Here is a 21812-nt window from a genome sequence, read left to right as displayed (position 1 = left end):
ATTACAGCATTCAAGATAAAACTAAAAAATAACTGATAAGCCAATCTAACATCTTAGACACGTGTTTTCCGACCATTGTACAAAATGTCAACAGTAGCATTAACCAGTGTTTCACCTAATACCTAAAGAAACTAAATTAGTACTAACACTATTTATAAAGCCATAAAAAATGTTCATATATTAATTATATAGCCTCACTTTATTTAATCATATGATGACCTGTCATCTGTTTTATCATGACAGAAAGTTATCATTTCAATGTCCTTTTTTCCTGTCCATAAACAGGATTTACTGGCATGGTGGTTATATTATTGTACTGAAAGGCAATACTATCAAAACACCTCTTTTTCCTCATTTTGCATAGCTGAAAATAATTCCTAAAGAAATTTGATAATGGTAAATGGATTTTACCAGCTGGAAAATGCCATATACTCAATTGCCAATGATAACAATAGAGACTTGACAATGGGAAAAGTTGGAATGATGTTTTATTTAATTTTTGTGGCAGTTTACGGTTAGTGACGACAATTTTCCATCAAATTTAACACACCAGTTGTACATGACCTTCATGTTATTTACCCTCACTATGGTTTTAGGAATGGTTATAAAATATGTTCAGGATGATATGGATATACTATCTTTTTATTAGTAGGCATGGTGGAGAAATGCAAGTAAACATAAAGTATAATTCTAAAATGTGAATTGTTTTCTTTCAACAAAAAAACCCCAAAAATTACCATGGTGACAATTTGTGCCACTTTTCCGCCTCATTTAGATGACAAGGATGAAGAACTAAGCTTCCATTCAGAAAGTCAAAATTAAATTAAATGTTTATTTCTTGTGTTTTGAAAAGTCCTACAGTATTTACAAATTTGATCTTGACCTGAATAGAAGTTCCCTGTGTTGTTTATTACTGGTTTTATACAACACATGAGGGAAATAAATTAATGTTTAACTGTGTTTTCAGATTCAGTTCTGACAAATTTTATTAAATATATTTTTGCGAGTATTTTGTGTCACACTATCATTGCTGATTTTACTTAGTGCTTAATTACAGCTGTTCTTTACTGTTCAAAAACAACAAAACACAATTTTTGATGCTTGCATGCTCAGTCACAAAAAAGAGTAAAAGGTGACATTTTCACTTATGAAGAAACATCATCATATTTAAAAATAGTTCTTATAAAAACAATAATTTTCACCAAAATGTTTACAAAGTCAGTTTTCCTCAGCTTTCCTATATAAATCCATATATGTAGATTCACTTACCTGTACTGTGAAACTGCAGAATCATTTTGTAGGTCTTTATTGGATCATGTTTATTGTGCTCATGAATTGATCAATATAAACTCTTGTCTCATGGAAAATCTTGCAACTTTTTGCAGGGCAATCGTGGGAGGACCGGGGTAGTAGTGGCAGCTTACATGCATTACAGCAATATTTCAGCCAGGTAGGTGATTTTTGTAAGAGATAATATTATGGGTAATAACTCCAAATAGCTATGTAAATGAAAGACATGATCTTTATGAAATTAAATGAGTAGAGATGAGAGATGAAACAGGAAGCCTTAATTTTTCATTAAAAGACTTCAAATATACAGTACAGTATCTATAAAACAATGAGACTATACATTACAAACACTCTGGCCTCAGAGGCAACTGAAATAATGATTTGGAAAACAAATACAAATACAAAAAAACAAATCCTTAACAAAATTTCTACACTAGCAGACATAAATAAAATATCGATCAAATAAATCCTTTATAACCCTAACCCTACTAGTTGTTTTTTATTGATACTATAAGGTTAGGATAAATTGAAGACTATTAAAAGAAGTCTGCCTTTTATTAAAACATTCAGATCCTGTGACAGTTTCATTGGCCTCTTTCAGCATAGGAGACACAGAGCTGTAATTGTAGAGGTATAGCTTTTGTTAAAAGTGGAAATGGTAGACAAATATTAGGTATTGTAAATAAACAGTGGTGATATTAGATATTGTGCTTTAAACATTTATTCACCTTCTCTATCATAACATTGTCCGTTGAGTGATAGAAATTGTCAACTCTGAATCTTTCAGAATTAATGGTATTTATATAGACATAGACATATGCCATTACGGTCATTTATGACAGTAAGCTCATTAGAAGCTGTTTTGCAAGTTGCTTACACTTCATGCGTACCAATGTATACAACAATAAAAGCTGAAATATGGCAGCTGAAGCGAATATTGAAAAGATGCAACTCTTGCAATGCAGTGCAGATCAAGCCCTGGACAGATTTGCCATGAAGAGGTTTTATGAAGATAAAGTGCTTCCTGTGAGCCAACCCTCCCAGAAGAGGTCAGTTTGATTGCACTTCCTGTTTAACTCCTTGGTACCTTCCTGTGCAGTTTATGAGTTTGACCCTGGTTGCAATATATATTATTTTTACCATGGAAAAGTGCTTGTTGTGACACCATCTACAGTATATATTGTATCTAGTCTTTGGGCTGTTCACAGGTTTTCATTGTACACTGTCAATTGATGTACTAAATGGATTTCTGAAAAAGTGGACTACTATGAATGATTTCTTATTATATCAGGCTGAAGTAAAGATGGTAGTTCTCACAAGCTGCAGTACCTGGCATTGAAGAGCTTACTGATTTATTTACAAAGTTAACTGTCTTATAAAACTAATCATGATCCCATTATGGTAATATAGTTTTCAAATTATCAATCATAAATAAAACTAACACCTGTGTTATGGGAATCTCAATAATATTTCAGAGATTACTAAGGAGAAAGAGTGCTTGGTTTTGGAAGTTAAGTGTTAGTTGCTCAGAAGTATATTTTTCTTGGTCAGTGCTTCTGAATTTTTGTTTTATACCACTGTACATGGCCTTCTAGTATATGTGGATACACCCATTTCATTTTATGTTTCTCTTAATAAACAGAAATAATTTAGAAAGGCTGTCACAAAGTGAAGTCCGTTGGTGCTGTAAGAGTGCTCCACTTTTAGAATAATGGCTCACTCCAATCTTTAAAGGGGCTTTAGTTGCCATGCCTCAACTTTATGCTTCTACTCTGCTATTTCCTGACTGATATATAATTAGCCAGGACTGGAGTGCCTAACAGTCTGCAGTTATTATGGGAGGCATGTGTGACATTAACATGGAGAGAGCTGAATTTCTACACTGCCAAACCAGTATTGAACTGAGAGTTTTCAAAGTCTTAATGTGAAATCCACTGCTAGTGTCAGCACTGAAAACTTGTAGTTAGGTATGGATAACAAAGTAGGCTTGAGTACAGTGGTTTGAAATTGGAGCTGATTGTTCAAAAACATTCTGCTTGCTCAAAGATACATCATACATACACTTCTAGAAAAAGATCATGCATTTACAACAGTAAAATTGTATTTAAAGGACACTTGTCTTGCACTACACCCTGTTTTGATGTGGGATGCTTTTTGGATTTAGTCTATATATACCACAGCAGCACACAGAGGAACAAATGAGCTTAGTGCATAGTGTACAGTATGGGTTGCTGGATATGGAAAACATTAATGTCCACACAAAAGAAGGAGAAAATACTGTGAGGTTTCACTCAAGGCGTTTTTGACAAGTTGAGCTGTGGAACTGGTCTAGTGGTTCATGGAAAATAGGTCCTGGGACACAAGCCAGTGAAGCTTTTGCATTGTGGTCATTTTTGTTGTATGTGCAAAGGACAGAGAATTAAACCAGAGAGATTGTTCTAGCTTTTCTGTTTAAGAAACAATCCACATTGATCCCCGTACATAACAGTTTTAACATGTGGTCATGAATCTTCTATATAAATACACTATACATTTTAAACACTATATAAATGTAAAGAATGATAATTATTCCTTTCATCTAGGAATAAAAATACATGCCAGGTTATTAATTAGGACTTCACTGATCCCTTAGGCACACATGGAAAGAGAGATAATACAAACAGCAGCCCACCAGTTTAATATAAAAACACATACTGTACTGAGCACTAAACTAAAAAACATTGATTAATGTTGATTAACATAACATTTTAATATGTTAATATATAATTAACAATGATAATGTTAAATATTTTAAAATAATATACTTTCTAGTCCTTTACTAGACACATGTGCTTACATTTGTGTTTTGGAGACATTTGTTAAGTTCGTATTGTCTTTCTCATGCTATGTTATATTACAATTAATAACAATACTACTGTTAATAATACTCTTGATGCTTACTACTTTGAAATATAAGTCATTCATACCTTCTTGCAGATATGTGCAGTACTTCAGTGGCTTGCTGTCTGGGACTATCAAAATAAACAATAAGCCATTATTTTTACACCATGTCATCATGCATGGAATCCCAAACTTTGAGTCCAAAGGAGGTGAGTGCAAGCTATTTTTCAATTTTCAAGTTTTAAAGTACCTTTATTTATTTTATAACACCAATTATTTATTATTATTATTATTATTATTTAATATATTAATAAGTTTAATTCAGTCACTAACATTCAATAAATTGAATGCAGAAATTACAAAAGATAATCAGATCCCTTGGGAATGATACAGTAGGATCTTGCCAGACAGGTTGGCCTACAGTATGTCGCATTTAAAAGCTGTATGGCATCTGACAGCAACTAAAGCTCTCTGTCACAGAAATGGCCACTCTATGGAAAAGCTGCAATGTATGATTATGATCCACATTTTCTCCTTAGATGAATGGCAATTGACTTGGAACAAAACAAAACAGTGACAAACTGATATCATTTTAGTAACTGTCATTGTATTGTAGGTTAAGTGATTTTCTAAACATTACAAATCAACTAAATATGTTCAGATTGCACTAGAGAGATGAATGAGGTGTTGGAATTCTGTGAATGGGAGGTGTTTAAAGCATGTTTAAGAGGAGGGCAGACAAGTTTGGTGCTGCAATTCTTTGGCCTGGAATTGTTCTTTGAAGAGACCAGCAAAGCTGTTACGTATTTGTGGACTCCTGTCCTTCTCAACCCTCATTTGATATACAGTTGTTTGTCTTGGAAGCTTTGAGGGCTTTGTTTTACTCTGGCCAGTCCCGTTGCTAACGAGTTTTCCTGTTTTTTGTTCTCTGGTGTCTTTCCAGGTTGCCGCCCTTTCCTCAAGATTTACCAGGCGATGCAGCCAGTGTACACATCTGGGATCTAGTAAGTGAAACATTCACTTTAATGCCCTCCCCCTTTTATAATTTCTTGCTGTGCTGGCAAGGTGCCTGAATGGCATCGCTGTAATTAAGAAAAAAGCCTTATAGTTTTCCACACCAATCATCTGGACTTTGTGTATCTGCCATGAAGTGACAGTATGAAGAGTTCCAAAGTCACAAAGATTCATTGTTTCCAAAATGCTGTGGAAAATGAATACCATTCTCAATTGTGTGTTCTGTGGACTTTCCTTGTCATTTCTCTGAATTCCCTGATATATACCATCCAAAAGAAAGCTAATATGAATGTGGAGATATTGTACTGCATATTGTATGGTATAGTGGTAGTATTGTTGGGCTTTTTATTAACTGACATGGAAAAAACAATTTGAATGAGAGTGCATTTGATGGATATCAGTCATTGAAATACATACAATATTATGTAGATATGTATTTTATGTATGTGTGTGAATTTACAAAATTATTTCAAACAAAACTGCCATAAAACTCCTTAAAAGTGGTAATAAATCTGTTGATTCAAATATCCTAGCTGAATTCTGTATTGGGTTGGCACAATCCGGCCTAAGTTATAAAGAATTTCTAAAGTTCTTTAAAGTTCTTCCTAAATTCAATTGGTGAAGCAATTTCTCACTTATCCACATGATCTGATGTGTATTGAGACTGTTGGCTGTGCTGCGCTGTGCATCACCCAGTGGCTACTGCACTTCAGTGCTGGATAAACTAGATCCTCTACTGCATGAAAAGTGATTTGGAATTCTTTAGCTAGAAAAGTACTCAGTAAGTATAAATGTAAGGCATTATAATTGCAATATGATTATTACTAAAATTTGTACAATTTATGTATGTTTTAGAAAGGAAATAAAAGCAAGCATCCTAATATTTTATATTCCTGTGGTTAGTAGAGTTATTTCCACCCTGAAAAGTTGACAGATGAAACATAGAATTTTGTCTATTGAGCCTTCTTCAGATGTGTGAAACATTTTGTTTCTTCTTTCTACTTTTCAACATGACATTAAACTTTACTTGTTACTCTTTTGTTGAAAAGGAATGTCAGGGTTAGTTTCGAGCAGAAAAGCCACAAGAGCACAGCCACTCCACTAAGTGAAAAATATTTGTGTCGTTTATTTGTTTTAAAAAGTCTGAACTTTTTAACTTAAGTTAGAAAAAAGACCAGAGCTTTTGTATTTGCTAGCCTTCTAGCAGACATATGTCAGGTCTTAGATGATGAGCTAGGGATTTGAGAGTAGACAAACTATCTGAAATTCTTATTTTGAAGGGAAAGTGTTCTGTTTAATTCTCTCATTAAGAGCTTAGCCCCAGATTATCCCGACCTGCAGGGAATGCTAACAGCTCTGGTGTAATGGCCACCACCCTGTTTTTATGAGGCTCCTGATACTCTATCTGCACCACAACTCTAGAGGACTGTAACTAAAATAAATCTTGATGGAAGTCAAAGATTCAGTTTCACTGCACTTCTTTTTTCTGCCAACTCTTATAGATCTGCTTGTTATTTTAATGTCACAATTACTACTCCATTTAAACGATCTGAACTTCAAATGTTAAAACTAGAAAAAATATTATATTCAAAACTTGTTGTCAATCTATTTAAAATAGCTATTATTCAACATTCTCAATGAAACAGCAAAATATGTACAAGCAATGAATTGATCTGATTTGATGAACCATCAAAAATAACCTTGATTCCTTTCTCAACTCCAATTCTAGCAATGTCCAGGGAGATAGTCAAACCAGCATCTGCATCACAATTGAGCCTGGGTTACTTCTGAAAGGGGACATTCTGGTAAGATAATAATACAATACTTGCAAACAATATTTGTGGACTGGGATGTTACATTAAAATCTTTTGCAAATATGCAAATTGAGTTTTACAAATTTTTTATATGGCAGGTTTCTCATGTACTTTTGGCCATAACACCAAATTTGGAGAACAGCTGAGAGAAGACAATTGACTGGAACCTTTGGATTGTTTGTCAGGGAATCCCAACAGGATTCAGTATTTTTTATGAAGTAGCAGTATCAAGGAAGGGTGGTTAGGATTCTGGACTCTAGACCAGAGCTAAACATGGGACACTGCTTGAGCCAGACAATTAATTCACATTGCTCCTGTCAATAGCACACAACCATTCACTTTCTTCATTTAATTCAGGGTTGCGGGGGAGCCGGAGCCTATCTCAACAAGTAACAGGCGCAGGATGGGGTACACCCTGGATTGTCTGCGCGTGTGTGTCCGTTTGTGCCATGCAGACACATACAGTACACACAGACATTCACACCAGGGCAAATTGTACTTAGACAAATAAAGTTCAGGTGGGTAGCTGCGTCAGCATGCAAAGGAACAAGTAATAGGTTTATTCTATGCTGAAAAGAGAAGAAAGAAAACACAACATTTTGGCCGTGGAGCCTTCTTCAGAAGGTTGTGTTTTCTTTCTTCTCTTTTCAGCATGGAATAAACCTATTACTTGTTCCATACACAAATATGTCCACAATCACAGTAGGGTCACATTTTCAAAGAAGCCAACTGGCCTACCAGTATGTCTTTAGACTGTGAAAGGAAAGAGAAGCACCTAGAAGAAAATCATGCAAATACAAGGTGAACATATAAACTCCACGCAGAAAGGATCCCAGGTCTGGAGTTGAACCCAGGGTCTCAGTGCTGCAGGGCAGCAGTGCTAACCACTGCATCTCCTGTCTATACCCTGCTGTATAAATGGGCCTCCAGATCACTATTGTGTGAAAATGAGAATGTGTTTTCCATTAACTTCATGAAATAAAGTGGAAAAAAGTTTGTAGTCATCCTAAAGTTAGACCATAAAACTCTTCATTTCAGAACTGAAGTAATGGAACAAGTGACCAACTTCAAATCCTGTTGCATGTGTTGGTATTGCTGATACTGTTGGTATTGTTATGTTGAATTAAATAGGTCTAAAGAAATAAAACATTATAGTATTAGTGTTTATTAAAAAATGAGTAATAATTTTGATTACTAGCAGTGGTCTTGTTTACCCATACACGTGTTTTTTTATGGGGGGATACTCATTTAAAGGTCCTTTAGTAAAAGATAAATGAAGAGACTTGACGGATCCTATTTGTTTTGTTAATATGGTTTACTTTGTGAATGGAAAATTAACATTTATTTAAATAATATGTTTTAAACTCTGGTTGAAACATTAATGTTATGATTATGTGTGATGTTGGAATAAACATTTTGTAACATTTAAATAACTGTGAGGGGCTTTCCTTATGTATATTTTGTAATGTACCACTGTATAACCTTTTAGATGTGCATGCTTTCCACCTTGCACTACTCTCAATAATCTTGATGCGATATAGTGTAAAGCTCACTAATGTCTAACATTTGACATTGTGTCCCATTCGTATACAGTATATATACTGTACATATTCAGGATATACAGAATTAATAAGTAATAATGTTCAGAATTGGACAAGAAAGTGACAATTAGTACTGACATTATAAAATATGGTGCAACTAAAGTTTATCTTTAAATCACACTCATTCAGTTTAATCAGCAATGGATTTTTGATGACATAATAGAAACAAGCAATAGAATAGATTATAGCCATGAATCCCAAGGTGTTTATAATGGGAGACAAACAGACTGAGAAGAGCTGAACTTTATTGGTGGTTCAATCCTGACAATGACCAACTTGTGAAAAAACTATACTGTACATTATATCCATTTTGGTTCCTTGCTACTAACACTGCTACTGCCAGAAAGATTATAAATTCTTGCATGTTTACATTCCCAGATAATCAAGTTGAATTTGCACTTGTAATTTGTGCATTTTTTCACGACTGATACTTTACTATAATAAAAAAGCGCATTTCATTTTAACATTAATATTTATAGTACTTGACAAACAAATCATCCCGTAATTATCTAGATCAGTGGTTCTCAAAGTTTTGTGGTCCGTGGACCACTTACACTAAGTCACAGATGCGGTGGACCACCTATGCCTACGTCCACTTACCCTGTAAAAAGTATCACCCATTAATGTACTAAAAATAACTAATATTGAATTAAAGTTTATGGAAAGTACTAATATTTTTACAAACAAAGCTGCATATTCTGCAAATGTTTTTATTATTTAAAAAGGTAATGTTAAGAATGGAGCTGCTTTTGTTGAGCAGTCAGAGAAGAGATATCTGGATCCAAGCTGGACAACTTTAGTCTCATGTCTGGCTCCACGTTCAGCTGATTTATCTTCTTTGGTTTCAGTCCAACAAGTGTCGAAAATCCAAGCTCACAAGCTTAGGTTGTTGGGAACGGTTGGGAATGCTTCAGAGCTATGTCACTAAGTCCAGCATACTCGGATTGTACATGGAGTAGAAAATCTTAAACTTAAATTAAAGTGATTTTAAGGTTTAAAACTGATGTTTTCATTTTAAATCGGGTGGGGTGGGGTTTTTAAAATAAAAAGCTGACCCGTGCATCACTAACGACAACAGACTGCTGCACAGCGGCAAGGACGTCGCTGCCAAACTGACTGTCTCGTTTTCAATGTGTGACATCATTTTATCCGTGCTGCATAAAACTAAAACACTGTAGCGATAGGCACTGATGGGGAAAAAAAAAGAGGCGAGGTGGTCCGCCATAACTCAAGCTTACTTAAAACACAAAGTCAACAGAAGGGTACAGCCCAGGAGAATGAATGGAAACATTGCCCTTTCGGCAAACCCTCAAGCCAGCCAAGCCTACGACTAGGCTAGTGCTCGCCCCATTACTGACTCATATAGTCCCCTTAACTGCTGGTGAAACCCGATACCTAGAACCAACACACAACTCCCTCCTCCCTCTATTTACAGCTTGCAGTTCTTAACAGTGCTCCTAGGGGGAGCCCCTTCGTAGCGAACAGTGTAGACTTGCTTTAAGAAAGATGATCAGGTCAGCCCATGGACCACCTGGTGCACACTCTGATCCACAGACCACACTTGAGAACAACTGATCTAGATGATCACCATGCAGGATATTTGCACATACTGTACTGAAAAAAAAAATCCAGGGCTAAGTCCACCAGACCTTTTTCACATAACAAAGGTATTTAAATTATTTTTAATTTATATTAGTTAAATACTGTACATCTTTGACAAAGGTATATTACCAACTAGTTACCAACTAGTTGTCAGGAAGCAATCCCCTACTGGTAACCTATGAATAACAGCACACAGTAATGACCATACATTATGTAGAAGCTGGATAAGAGAGAGAGTAAAACAAAATGTCATCTTAAATTGGAGCATTAATTAAAAGGAATGAAGTAATGATTTCCTCTTTGTCAGTTAAATAGAAAGTAATACTCTTTTACACCAGGAAGTACCATTTATTAAATCCTTTATGGTAAGAAAATCCCTGAAACAAATGTTAAGATCAAGCATTAGGCAGTCAGTCAACACAGCTGTCCCCAGTTTCTGAATATTTTCATAGAAATGGTCATTACTATTAAAACAGCTGATGCTATGCATTCTTAGGCCACTTTCAGATAATCCCCAGCTTTGTATGTGTTTTAAGGTAGTTTGTCAGTTAAAAAGAAAAAAGTTATTTTTTTATGTAGAAGAATATTTTATTATTATTGCTAGTTTTCCGTCACTCCTCAAAGGAATTATTAAGTGGAATTTTCATAAAAACAGTATCAAAAAACCCTTAAAAACTGAATTAATTTTGTTTATTTTGTTGCAATCTTTAGTAATAGAAAACCTGTGCATTCTTTGAATCCTTATGCCCTCATTCTAATCTCATAATTATAGTTTTGCTGTCCAGCATGTGGAGGCTTGGATTACCATCATTGGCATGGGACCCAGGGATATTTCCTCTTTCTCTTTTGGTGTTTAATATTGTACTGCAAAGGTGCAGGAAAGATGGTTCATGGATATTCTGTACTGCAAAAAATACAACAAGCAAAAGTAGAAAAAGGGATGAGTTAGAAGAGTGAAAGCTGTAGTTCCAAGGATAGAAACATCATTTTGTAATACTATCATTTGTATACAGCACTTCAATATTATAACTAATCTTTTGTGAATGGATAGTTGACATTTGCTGCTCTAGGCTGGTCTTCGCTGTTGCCAATTAAATACAATGTACTGTATTTTTCTGACGTTTTTGGTTAAAAGCACTTTTATAGATATTTGAATAGTAACCTACAGTATATAACGACATTTTTCTTGCCACAGCAAGCGTGAAGGCTTAATTGAAAAAAAAAAACTAAGATTTAAAACCTGGACTAGAATAGAAGCCTTTGCTGGAATGAAACAGGTTGGCTGTTTTCTTTAAAAAGCCTTTGCCCTTTAAGTGTTTCCTAACAGGATCTTGCATCAGTAGAATCCAGGCTGAATAATGATCCTTTTGTGAAGGACTCATGCTGAACATTTACTAGTCTACATTTAGCTTTTCTTTCTCTTAAATGAGAAGGTCTGCATAGAATTGAGATGCAGAACAGTAATCTACCATACAACCAGTTTGGCAGGTTTGTTTTCTTTCAAATAAAGACATGTATGCTACTTGCATTATTTTTTGTTCTGTGAAACTATAAAACAACATGCAGAGTAGTACATGTAACAGTTTTTTTTCATACTTTAAGTTGATAGTGCTTATGCAGAAGAGCAAAATTGCACATTTAAAATAATGTTTTTTAAGTCTTGTCAGTGTCTTTTTTTAAGTCTTAGTGTCACACTGATATGCCAAAGAATGTTGCACTACTTTATGCGTAACTTAATGAAAAGCCATTTCGGTCACACTGTATTAGAGAATATGTCTTACTAAAGCCAGTGTCACACTACATGACTCTACATGACTTATACTTTGAAAGCATGTCAAATTTAACAACTGCAGTTGCAGAATCTCGCTGCCTTTTCTGTCCTAGAGCATGTCAAATTATATGACTAGGAATCGCAGGGTGTGACTAATTACATGATTCCCCTTATGACTTTTCGTCAGGTTTCCAAATCTCAAATTGTGCCACGAAAGTACCGTGAGGTCACCTCATTTGTCCTCATCAGAACAAGCACGTAAACATCTTGAAAAACGTAACGCAGGCATTGTTTTCCACAAATAAACATCTTCAGAAATATAATTATTTTTATAAATATAGAACACAATTACAAAAATAAAAAACACTTGAAAATATAAAACACCTTTAAAACAAATATTGTAAACAAATTAGTATGGCACTATAACGTGTAAGATAATGGGCACATTATCTTGCAAGTACACTTCTGGCTCACTGCCTTCCCCTACGACTTGCGACTCACTACGATAAAATCAAACCATATTGATTTTATCGTAGCGAGTCGCAGAGAGTCACAGGGGCAATTAAGAGTGCTATGACTGAGTCTCTGGGGGTGTCACACTACACAACTGATGATAACGGGCGCGTGCTGTGACTCTCTGCAATTCGATTTGATTTTCTTACGATTATGTAAATGAAGGCTGTGACTGAAAATCCTAGGAAAAGTCGTGTAGTATGATGCCAGCATAAGGTAGATTATACTGCAGTCATAACTACTTTATTTTAACAGTACATTTAAGACAACATTTAATACTCTCTTAGACCCAGAAGAAGAACTTATAGCATGTTGATCCAAAGTGGCAGCTCTACAACTATTTTTAAAGTCCATGGATGTTTGAACATGGTCTTTACCATGACAAAAGCTTATTGGAATCTCTCCTCTCCCTGCAGCTAAAGTGTTACCACAAGAGGTTCCGAAGCCCCACCAGAGATGTCATATTTCGAGTGCAGTTCCACACCTGTGCAGTCCATGACATAGGGATTGTCTTTGGCAAGGATGAGCTGGATGAAACCTTTAAAGGTAAATATACAAATAAGTAATTTATCTACACATATATTCTAATAGATAACCACCCATGCTTATTTTTTTAAAGTTATTTTCAAATCTATATATGCTACGTTTTATATTTATAATTAATTTAGGAAGATCTGTAATATTAATCACCTTGTAATCACCTTGACATTAAGAGCATTTTGTGTCGATCAATGACAACAATTCAAATTAGATAAATTATGACTCCATATTGTAATAAAATGTGAAAATACTTTTAATAGCCACTGTATATATTTGTACATTTATAGAGTTTATATACAAAACATTGTATATTTTCCTATTGTACTTCTGAATTATTTCTGAATTATCATATTTTGAATTAGTATATTACTTTAAATGAAATAATATGCATAATACATATATTTCACCTACATTTTTATCAGTAATGCCATTTTAGATTTTTTTTCCTATTTCTCTTCTTACAGATGACAGATTCCCAGAGTACGGTAAAGTGGAGTTTGTCTTCTCATTCGTGCCAGAGAAAATTCAAGGTAATTAATTTCTTGTCACTTTTAGAAGTGTGGTATTAATAGCTCATATCTTAGAAGAAACCCTTACCGATGGTGACTTACATTGCTAGAAAAAGTACCGCATGTTGAGAGATGCTGTTCATACAACTTTGATCACAATATATCAATTGGTATGAAGGATGGGAGCTGTACTCACAGAATGGAGAATTTCTAAACAATTGCATAAAAAAACAAAAGTGAACTGGAAAACTATAGACCAATTAGTCTTCCATTACTTGTATAATTATGGAATCAAATCACTAACTGTGTAACCTCTAACGTGCTTTGAGTGGAGTGCCCAGAAATGCGCGATATAAGCATAAGGAATTACTATTATTAATTATTAAATCCAGACCAGGGGTACTATCTGAGTTTGTCTGTTCTCCTCATGTTTGTGTGGGTTTCCTCCAGGTGCTCCGGTTTCCTCTCACAGTCCAAAGACATACTGCCGGGCCTCTGAAAATTGGCCCTACTGTGATGGTGTCCATATTTGTGTCTGTGTGTGCCCTGTCATGAACTGGCAATGACTCCCCCGTGACACTGTATAGGATAAAGCAGTCAGAAAAGTACTCAACATTTGAGTTAAAAACCTTTACATTTCTACCCTTGCCTAACCAATTTCTTGTTTTTCCAAGGAATGGATCACCTGGAGAATGGCCCAAGTGTCTCTGTGGATTATAACACACAGGATCCTCTCATCCGTTGGGATTCCTATGAGAACTTTAACCAGAGATGTGAGGACACCATGGAGGGTGAGTGTTCTTCTTAAAAATAAACTGTTATTGTGGATAACATTCAGGAGATACAGAGTATACAGATAATTGCTCACTTCAGCTTTTTGACATGGAGCATAAATATAGGTTTGCCACAAAAATAAAGCATTTAATGAAATGCTTAATGAAAATGTCAGAACTAAATCACAATTACAGAGAAAAACAGAGAGAACATAGAATAGAATACTTTAATGAAGAACCTGTAGTATTGGTAGAATACCGTATCTAATCGAAGTTATGTCCGGCAGACAGTGATGGTGTCTGGAAAACCTTTCCCTGGGTTTACTTTTCTCTGTAACAGTATACATGAAGAATTCCACAGTCATTATTGCCATAGTGTTTGCCTTTTATCTTTGTAGAAAATCCAGAGTACTTTAAACCTGTGTGAATTCTGTATGTTAATTGAGAGCTTCATCATTTCTTAACTGCAAAAGAGAGCAGAGTGGAGTAATGCCCTCCCTCCCCCATTACCACCCCTTGACCTACACACATTGCAGAAAGGCTTGAGACAGGTGGATGTCAGTACTTGTCATTGCCTCTGATTTAACTAAGACTCCTAGGAGAGCAAGGCAGAGTTTCAATGTCCAGGCTTTGTGATTATGTGTAAGTGAGTTATAGAGACATACTTTACATCCTTTCTGACTCACAAGGACCACCCCTGGTTACAAGGTCTTTGAGCTACTCATAATGTTTTAATTAACATTGAACTGTACCTTGTTTCATAATAAACCTTTTTGGAATAAATATTGCAGCACAGCGAATACTATTCTTTGAAACAACTAAATTTACCATTTCTGGCAACATGCCTTTCAATACTGTATATTGTATTGTAAAGTGAAAGATGATTTAAATATCTCTTTGAAAGAAAATTATTCTTATTTATTGAATATCTTATTTATAATGTATCCTTAACAAACAACACAGACTACATAGAAATCTGTGTAGTTACAGTATATTTATACAGTAATACACAAAATACTGTACATAGTGCATTGTGTGGAAAAATGGGTGATTTAATGATAGAATGTTTTATTTGTTTGTTTTTTTGGTTACAGAGTATATTTGGTGTTTGGGATTTTGGAATCAATGTTATTTGTGCAATTAGATGATTTTCTGATGAATGTAGCACTGTTACAATAGATGCTTGCCACTTCTATTTGGTTAGCAAGTCTTTTATCAATACCTTACCCAATCTCTCTAAACAGTTTCAAATGTATCTCCATGTTTCACAGCTGGCTGCTGAAAGTTTGCATTTTACAATTCCCAGCACTCCTCTGAGTATGTGATTTCTTTCAAATGTCTTTATTTTTTAACTTCTTAACATTGGTAAAATATAGGTCTTGACATTGCTTTCTATGCAGCAATGCTTCCATTAAAACCTGTGCCAACCTGTTTGTCAGACAAGTGATAGGAAAGATATTGAAATACACATTGGTTGCCTCTGATGATAACTACTTGCCTGATTTATTTCTATCCCATAATCGCAATCTATCTTAATCTCAATCTCAATCTAAAGTGTCAGTTTTACATGTGTGTTTCTGTGACATTCATTGTCAGAAATGTTCAGAGTGATTTGCACTAATTAACATTAAATATATAGATTAATAATCCATTATTGTGTATTTTACTTTTTCAGTCTAAGATATTTAAAGCTTATTATGCTTTTAAAACCTAAAATATGTTTCTTTGGTTTTTAAAACTGAAATTTTATATACCATATTCTGACTGTAAGATAAGGTACACTATGTAATTTTAAGTTGTTTACAGTTTTGTTTTAATACACTAAATGTTTTTATCTTATACTTACAATTACACTTTTAAATACACAAAGGATAAAGTCTGACAGAGATAATCTTTCAGAAAAAAAAATGAATTTAATTTGCATATCTAAAGCTTATATTTTAAATCTCAGTATTCTAAGGGTCACCGTGTTTTATATTATTCAGAAGGGTTTTGTGTTTAAGCCGTAAGTGAAGGTGCTGGGAAGAGTGTTAACATTTGAAGAGTAGAACAAGTGCTTGTCAGAAATGAGCTGATAAATATTTATTTTTTTCCACACACTGCTGACACCCGGTTGTCAGAAAGCAGGAATGCTACTAGAGCCTTCAAGGGCTTACAAGCCACTGCTTAGGTGATCTCACCTAACAGAGGCTATATTCTTATTTTTATCCAAATTTTCTCCTCTTCTTCATCCTCTTCCTTCTTCTACCAGCTTCATTGTGGTGGTAATAGCAATAGTAATAGGAGATTTTGTGGTTTGCACCAGTAAGTGGTGAAGCAGCTTACAGAAGCAACATCAGTTATACTGTATGTATATGGGTTAAACATCATAGTGTTTACCACCATTGACAATGTTTACATAGTAAGTGAAAATTTGAGGTATTTTTATATATCATCATCCTATTATCTGCTTTTTTCAATAAGAATTTAGGTTTCCATTTCACATAAATCAAATCAAAATCCATATTATTTGTGAAAGCGATATGCCTTTACCATATTGAGAAAATCAAATCATGGGTTCTTCTTCAATGGGAATGCAAAATCCTTTAAGTGCATTTGTGTTACCATGTTTAGAATGCTTTCCAACACTAAATTAGAGATAATAAGGGGGTCAAGCACCACTTTGGGTTCTGTAAAAGCAAAGACAGATTTTTGCCAGTTCTTTGGGGATCACAGTGCAATTCAAGTGCTAGAAGGCTGGTCTGGGTTATTAAGTACATTTTTTTTATAAATTATGGTTTTAAAGGGGTTTTAATAGTGGTTCAGTAGAGGGACAACCTCATTTCTGGTCGTTTAAATATAAGTATTAGATATCTAACAATTAACCATCCAACTCTTGTGTGTTAATTGCTGTCTATACTATTTTGCTGTGCCAATGCTCCCCAGTACTACCTTTGTTTTTGATTTGCTTCCTTTCAGCCTCCTGTTCCCTTCTCACATCTATATTTTCCATGTACCTAACATTTTAGGTTTGTTTTCCCATTTAACTACAATATAGACTACAGTGCAATCAGATCTCTTACACATGCAGTTAAGACCAGGTTCAGGAACTCACCTCTCTTTGATTTTACTGCAGCTTAACCCACCATTGCCACACATTCCCCACTTCACTTCCAACCAACTATCTGGTTTAGCAAAGGATTGTAGTTTTTTTTAACTTGCAAGAAGTTGTTCTTTTATCGTTTCTCACCTTGAAACAGAACAGCTTGTCAGTGGCCCATCCTGCAACCTGATGTGTCTGTTTCCTGCTGTGTCTCTAACCAGCTTCCCACCTCAGCTATTCTCCTTGTTCTCAAGATCATTACCTCACCCAGATAATCTCCTCCATGTCTAATTATGCTTTTACCATAAGGTTAGACTCATTTAAAATAGTTTTTCTTGCACAGTTTCTTTGCCTTTGTTAAGGTGAATCTGCACAAGGCAGCTACTATGATGATCTCATTCCAGCTCCTCAACCTGAGCGAATGGCAGTAGTGTTCAAACAGATGTTCACGGTTGCTGCAGACTGTACATAATTTCATTGTGTGCTGAAAATAGGACAGCAAGCCCTATTTTGTGAAAGAACAGGCACACACTTATCAGATGTTAGCTCCCTGCAGAACTCCAGTTCCAACCAGAATGAGTAACAGTTCATCTGCTATTTTGTCACCTTTATCATTGTCTTCACTTTCCTTACTTCCCCTCCATGTGTAATTTCTCTCTCTTCTTCTTCCTGCTTTTACACCCTTCCTTAAGGCAGCCTGCTTTGGCACTCAATCCAGAGATTGCCTGACACCCAAGCCATTCAATCTGCAAAGTTTCTGTCTGGTGTCTAGCCCTTTTGGCAGCAGCACAGTTTCTCACCTGTGGCCCGACTGCATCTGCCCTTGGTTTTACTTGTAGTTGGACCCCATTTCCTACTCATATCTCCTGATCATGCCTGCCCCTCAACACTGGACAGTAAAGCTCCAAACAGCTGGGCACAACCTGGTGTGTAGTCCACCTGCTGGCCTGCTTGGGTTCCCTGCCCATCAGTCACCAGCCTCATTGCCTAATGAATTTGCCAGCTGCCTGTGGATCTCCAAGTAGCCAGTAATGACTGGCTAGATCATTGAACATCATTGAACATTTCTTTATATATTTATTTTTTATATACTTATATATATATACCTATTTTTCTTTATACTATATACTTATTATATTTATAATTCTTTATAAACGAATAAAGCTTTTAAATATTTGCTTATCACATATATAGAAAATAATAATGAGGTAATAGATCCATTCATTGTCAGTTGCTGCAGTCTGTATTCCAAGTAGCTCCCCAACTATAAATGTCTATCTTTACTCCCAGCTCCTAGAATACCTATAATCATTTACTGCTGCAGCCCCAGCAATAAAGTTTTCCATGAAGGCAGCACTCTCTTTCAGTATTTTTCAGTACTATGTGAGCTTTATTGTTGTGTTTCTTTGGGTGCCTACTTGGAGTCAGAAAAAAGTGCTCACGTTTTTTTTGGATGTTGATATTGGTTGCCTTTATCCCTTTAACCACAATACCTCCTATTTCTTTGCTTAGTCTTTGATATTCTTATCTCATCTCATGATATTTTTCAGTCCTTATAACATGAAGATTATGATGAGAAATTTATAGCCCTTGGTTGCTTAATTTGATCAGCTTTCCAGGTAAAACGGGTTTCATGAGCAATAGCTCCATTCTTTAAATACAGTATAAAGACTGAACAGAGCTGTGTCCAGCAAAACCTTCCATACAGAAAATGAATTATGCTTTGCTGTTCTGTTCAGAAAATTAATGCAGGTCTAAATTAATTAAAAAATTAAAAATAACTATTAACTGTTTTCATGAATGAATGTGAAAAAGGAGAATCCATCTTAAAGAATCCAAGAATCCACTTGAAAAGAATCCATAAAGAAATCTGCCATATTTTTACATTTTAAGGTATTTTGCCATGTTTTCCTAAGCTTCAAAGACTATGGCACTCTGGAGCTCATTCCACACCTTGGACATTTCTCATGGTATGCTTGAAGACACAGTACAGCTCCGTCCCCAGTGTCTCCTCCCCCAGCTGTTCAAAAAGTCCTGCTGTGTTAAACTAAAGTGTCCTCTCCATGCCAGTCAAGTTTTAAATAGCTGTTTCAGAAATAGGTGGGCGTCAGTCTTCCTCCTGGAAGCCTACAGCTGTAAACCAATCCCCCATCTCCAATGTTCATAGCCTGGATCTGGGGTCAGGGATCCTGGGGACCCCACTCTCTCCCCTTCCACCAAGAGTGAAAGCCCCGTCATCTGACTTACTCTTTTCGGAGGCAGTCAGGTGCTACAAGAGCACATAATTGTCTTAAACAAAACACTAGTGTGCAGTAAAGAAACATTTGCACATCCATTCATTTTCCCCCAGTAGACTAATGGATTCATTCATTTCCAGGGTAACCAAATCTTCCACTTGCACAGATTACATTACACCTCAGCACAGGATGCTTTTTCGGAGCTTGAATACTACTTAATGTTCATTGATGAAGCTAAACAGGGCTCGTTGTGATCAGTACTGGGACTGAAACCTCAAATAAAATGCTGAAACTGTGTCTTTTCGTAAACATTTTTAATTATTTTTAGCTCAGTTATAATTTACTTGATTTGCTCCAATAGGTGTGTTGTATGTTCTCTACATACTGTGTGTAGTATACTGTACATGCTAACCAGTCAGGTCTAGTGAAATAGAATATTTTTTGTTGTTGTTATCATTATTATCTATTTCATTTAATACAATAAAGATGCAAAAATAAATTATGTGTATCACAGTAAAGGAGTGAATAATAAAATCAAAAACTGAGTTTAACTGAATTACAAATTTATGTCATTTTTAAATACTGTATGTACCTGGTTGTTTGTAAGATAGTCAATTTTAATTTAATGTTGAAATCTTCACTTAATTTCATTTTCTTCTGAACTGGAGTAACAAAAACAGATTTTAATCTATAATTTAGTAAATGTTTAATGTTTAATGCAGTATGCTCAGACAAAGCATGCATAGCCACCTGATCTGAAACTAATGATTACATTTACTGACATTGGAGTGGCTGTTTGTGTTGTGTTTCAGCTTCACAGTCACAGGTGTGCATTGCTCAGCATGTATTAGTTCCTATTAGTTCTTTTTTTCCATTAACTCCAGTTATAGATTTGTGGCACAACAGCTGCTGCACTCAAGGTTAAATCACCAGAAGGTCTATTGTTCCTTTATGGCTTACATGACCAGGAAATAGCATCACCTTTTCTTGGATCACTTTTTTTAAACTTGATTCATTTTTTGTTTAACACAAAGGTATTAAAGCTCTACATCACCAAAATTTGCTTATCAGTATTTTTTGCCATATAATTCTGTGTGAATATAGAATATGTGACAAAATGTAATATACTAATAAATACTGTATGTTAGTTTTTCTATGATGCGTGTTGTTTCATTGTCCTGAAGAGATCCTAATTATAATATTATAGTCAAACAAAAACCTTCTGACAGTTATGGAATAATATTGGCAAAATATTTTAATTTTATTATTTATTAATTTATATTTCATTTACCATTAAAATAACACATGTATGGAATGTGCTCACTTATCTTGGGCCCCAAACCAAGTTATTTACATTAAGAGCATTATATACTATGCATGCAAGTTAAAAAAATGAAAACAAAAGTAATATTAACTCAGAACAGCATGGGCAATGGCTTTCCAAAGCATAATAAACTATTTTTAAACTGCAAAAACAAGTAAAGTCTTGCTTTTCTGCAGTTCCTTCACTAAATAGAAAGGGAACATGTCCTTCAAAGATATATTTTTCTTTCCTATAACAAAAATCAGGAAAAAAGAAACAAAACATGAGTCATTATAAAAAGAGAAAGAACGAGTGACAGTTATATGTGGCTACAGAGGAAAAGAAATGTGTTAATATTATAGTCTTCTTTCACTATAGATTCTAGAAAAGTGAGAATTATATAGACATAAAAATTCAAAATCAAATTGGTTAACATTAAAAGAAACAGAGTATCATAACAAACCGGAGAAGCAGTGTGAGGCAGAGGCAGCGTGCCTTGTTTACTGTTGCTCTTTCCATATTTGGCCACAGCACGGCTTATGGCATTTTTGGAATAGTTAGAATGAAAACTGTTTCAGTTGTGAGACATGATTAGAAATGAGTGAGAGCAACACTGAGTGAGGAGGAAACACTGTGTCATACCCTTCCAGTCACTGAGGACTTTTAATTCTTTTTTACTCACTTGTGTGGAGCAGCAGGCATATGTTATGATGCACAACCTGGGAAAGCTGGGGAGAGGCTGATGTGTATCTGCTGGTAATCTGCCTTTCATCTAATTTGCTTCAGGAGCAATAGGTGTGAAGTTTGGGAAATTTTGTGCATGAGTGTGAAAGGTTGACAGTTCTTTAGATGTGTAACGTTCTTTGTGTTGGGAACTTGTTTT

The 21812-nt window shown here is 35.1% G+C and overlaps 1 protein-coding gene across 10 annotated transcripts in view; it reads left to right on the top strand.

Moving 5' to 3' along the window:
• The window catches only part of tns1b (tensin 1b), a 262650-nt gene that overhangs the window by 182971 nt on the left and 57867 nt on the right, over positions 1 to 21812 (top strand). For all 10 annotated transcript variants that reach the window (XM_088931354.1, XM_088931353.1, XM_088931352.1 and 7 more), the window contains 8 exons: positions 1386 to 1450; positions 2256 to 2339; positions 4267 to 4379; positions 5114 to 5174; positions 6914 to 6989; positions 12902 to 13031; positions 13490 to 13555; positions 14209 to 14325. In XM_088931354.1, coding sequence (XP_088787480.1) covers positions 1386 to 1450; positions 2256 to 2339; positions 4267 to 4379; positions 5114 to 5174; positions 6914 to 6989; positions 12902 to 13031; positions 13490 to 13555; positions 14209 to 14325 — 712 coding nt within the window. The remainder of the gene's footprint in view (positions 1 to 1385; positions 1451 to 2255; positions 2340 to 4266; positions 4380 to 5113; positions 5175 to 6913; positions 6990 to 12901; positions 13032 to 13489; positions 13556 to 14208; positions 14326 to 21812) is intronic.

This window comes from Atractosteus spatula, chromosome 13 (assembly GCF_055471065.1).
Source record: "Atractosteus spatula isolate fAtrSpa1 chromosome 13, fAtrSpa1.hap1, whole genome shotgun sequence".
Taxonomy (NCBI): domain Eukaryota; kingdom Metazoa; phylum Chordata; class Actinopteri; order Semionotiformes; family Lepisosteidae; genus Atractosteus; species Atractosteus spatula.
Note: the sequence above shows the minus strand (reverse complement) of the source record. Positions and strands in the feature narration are given on the sequence as shown.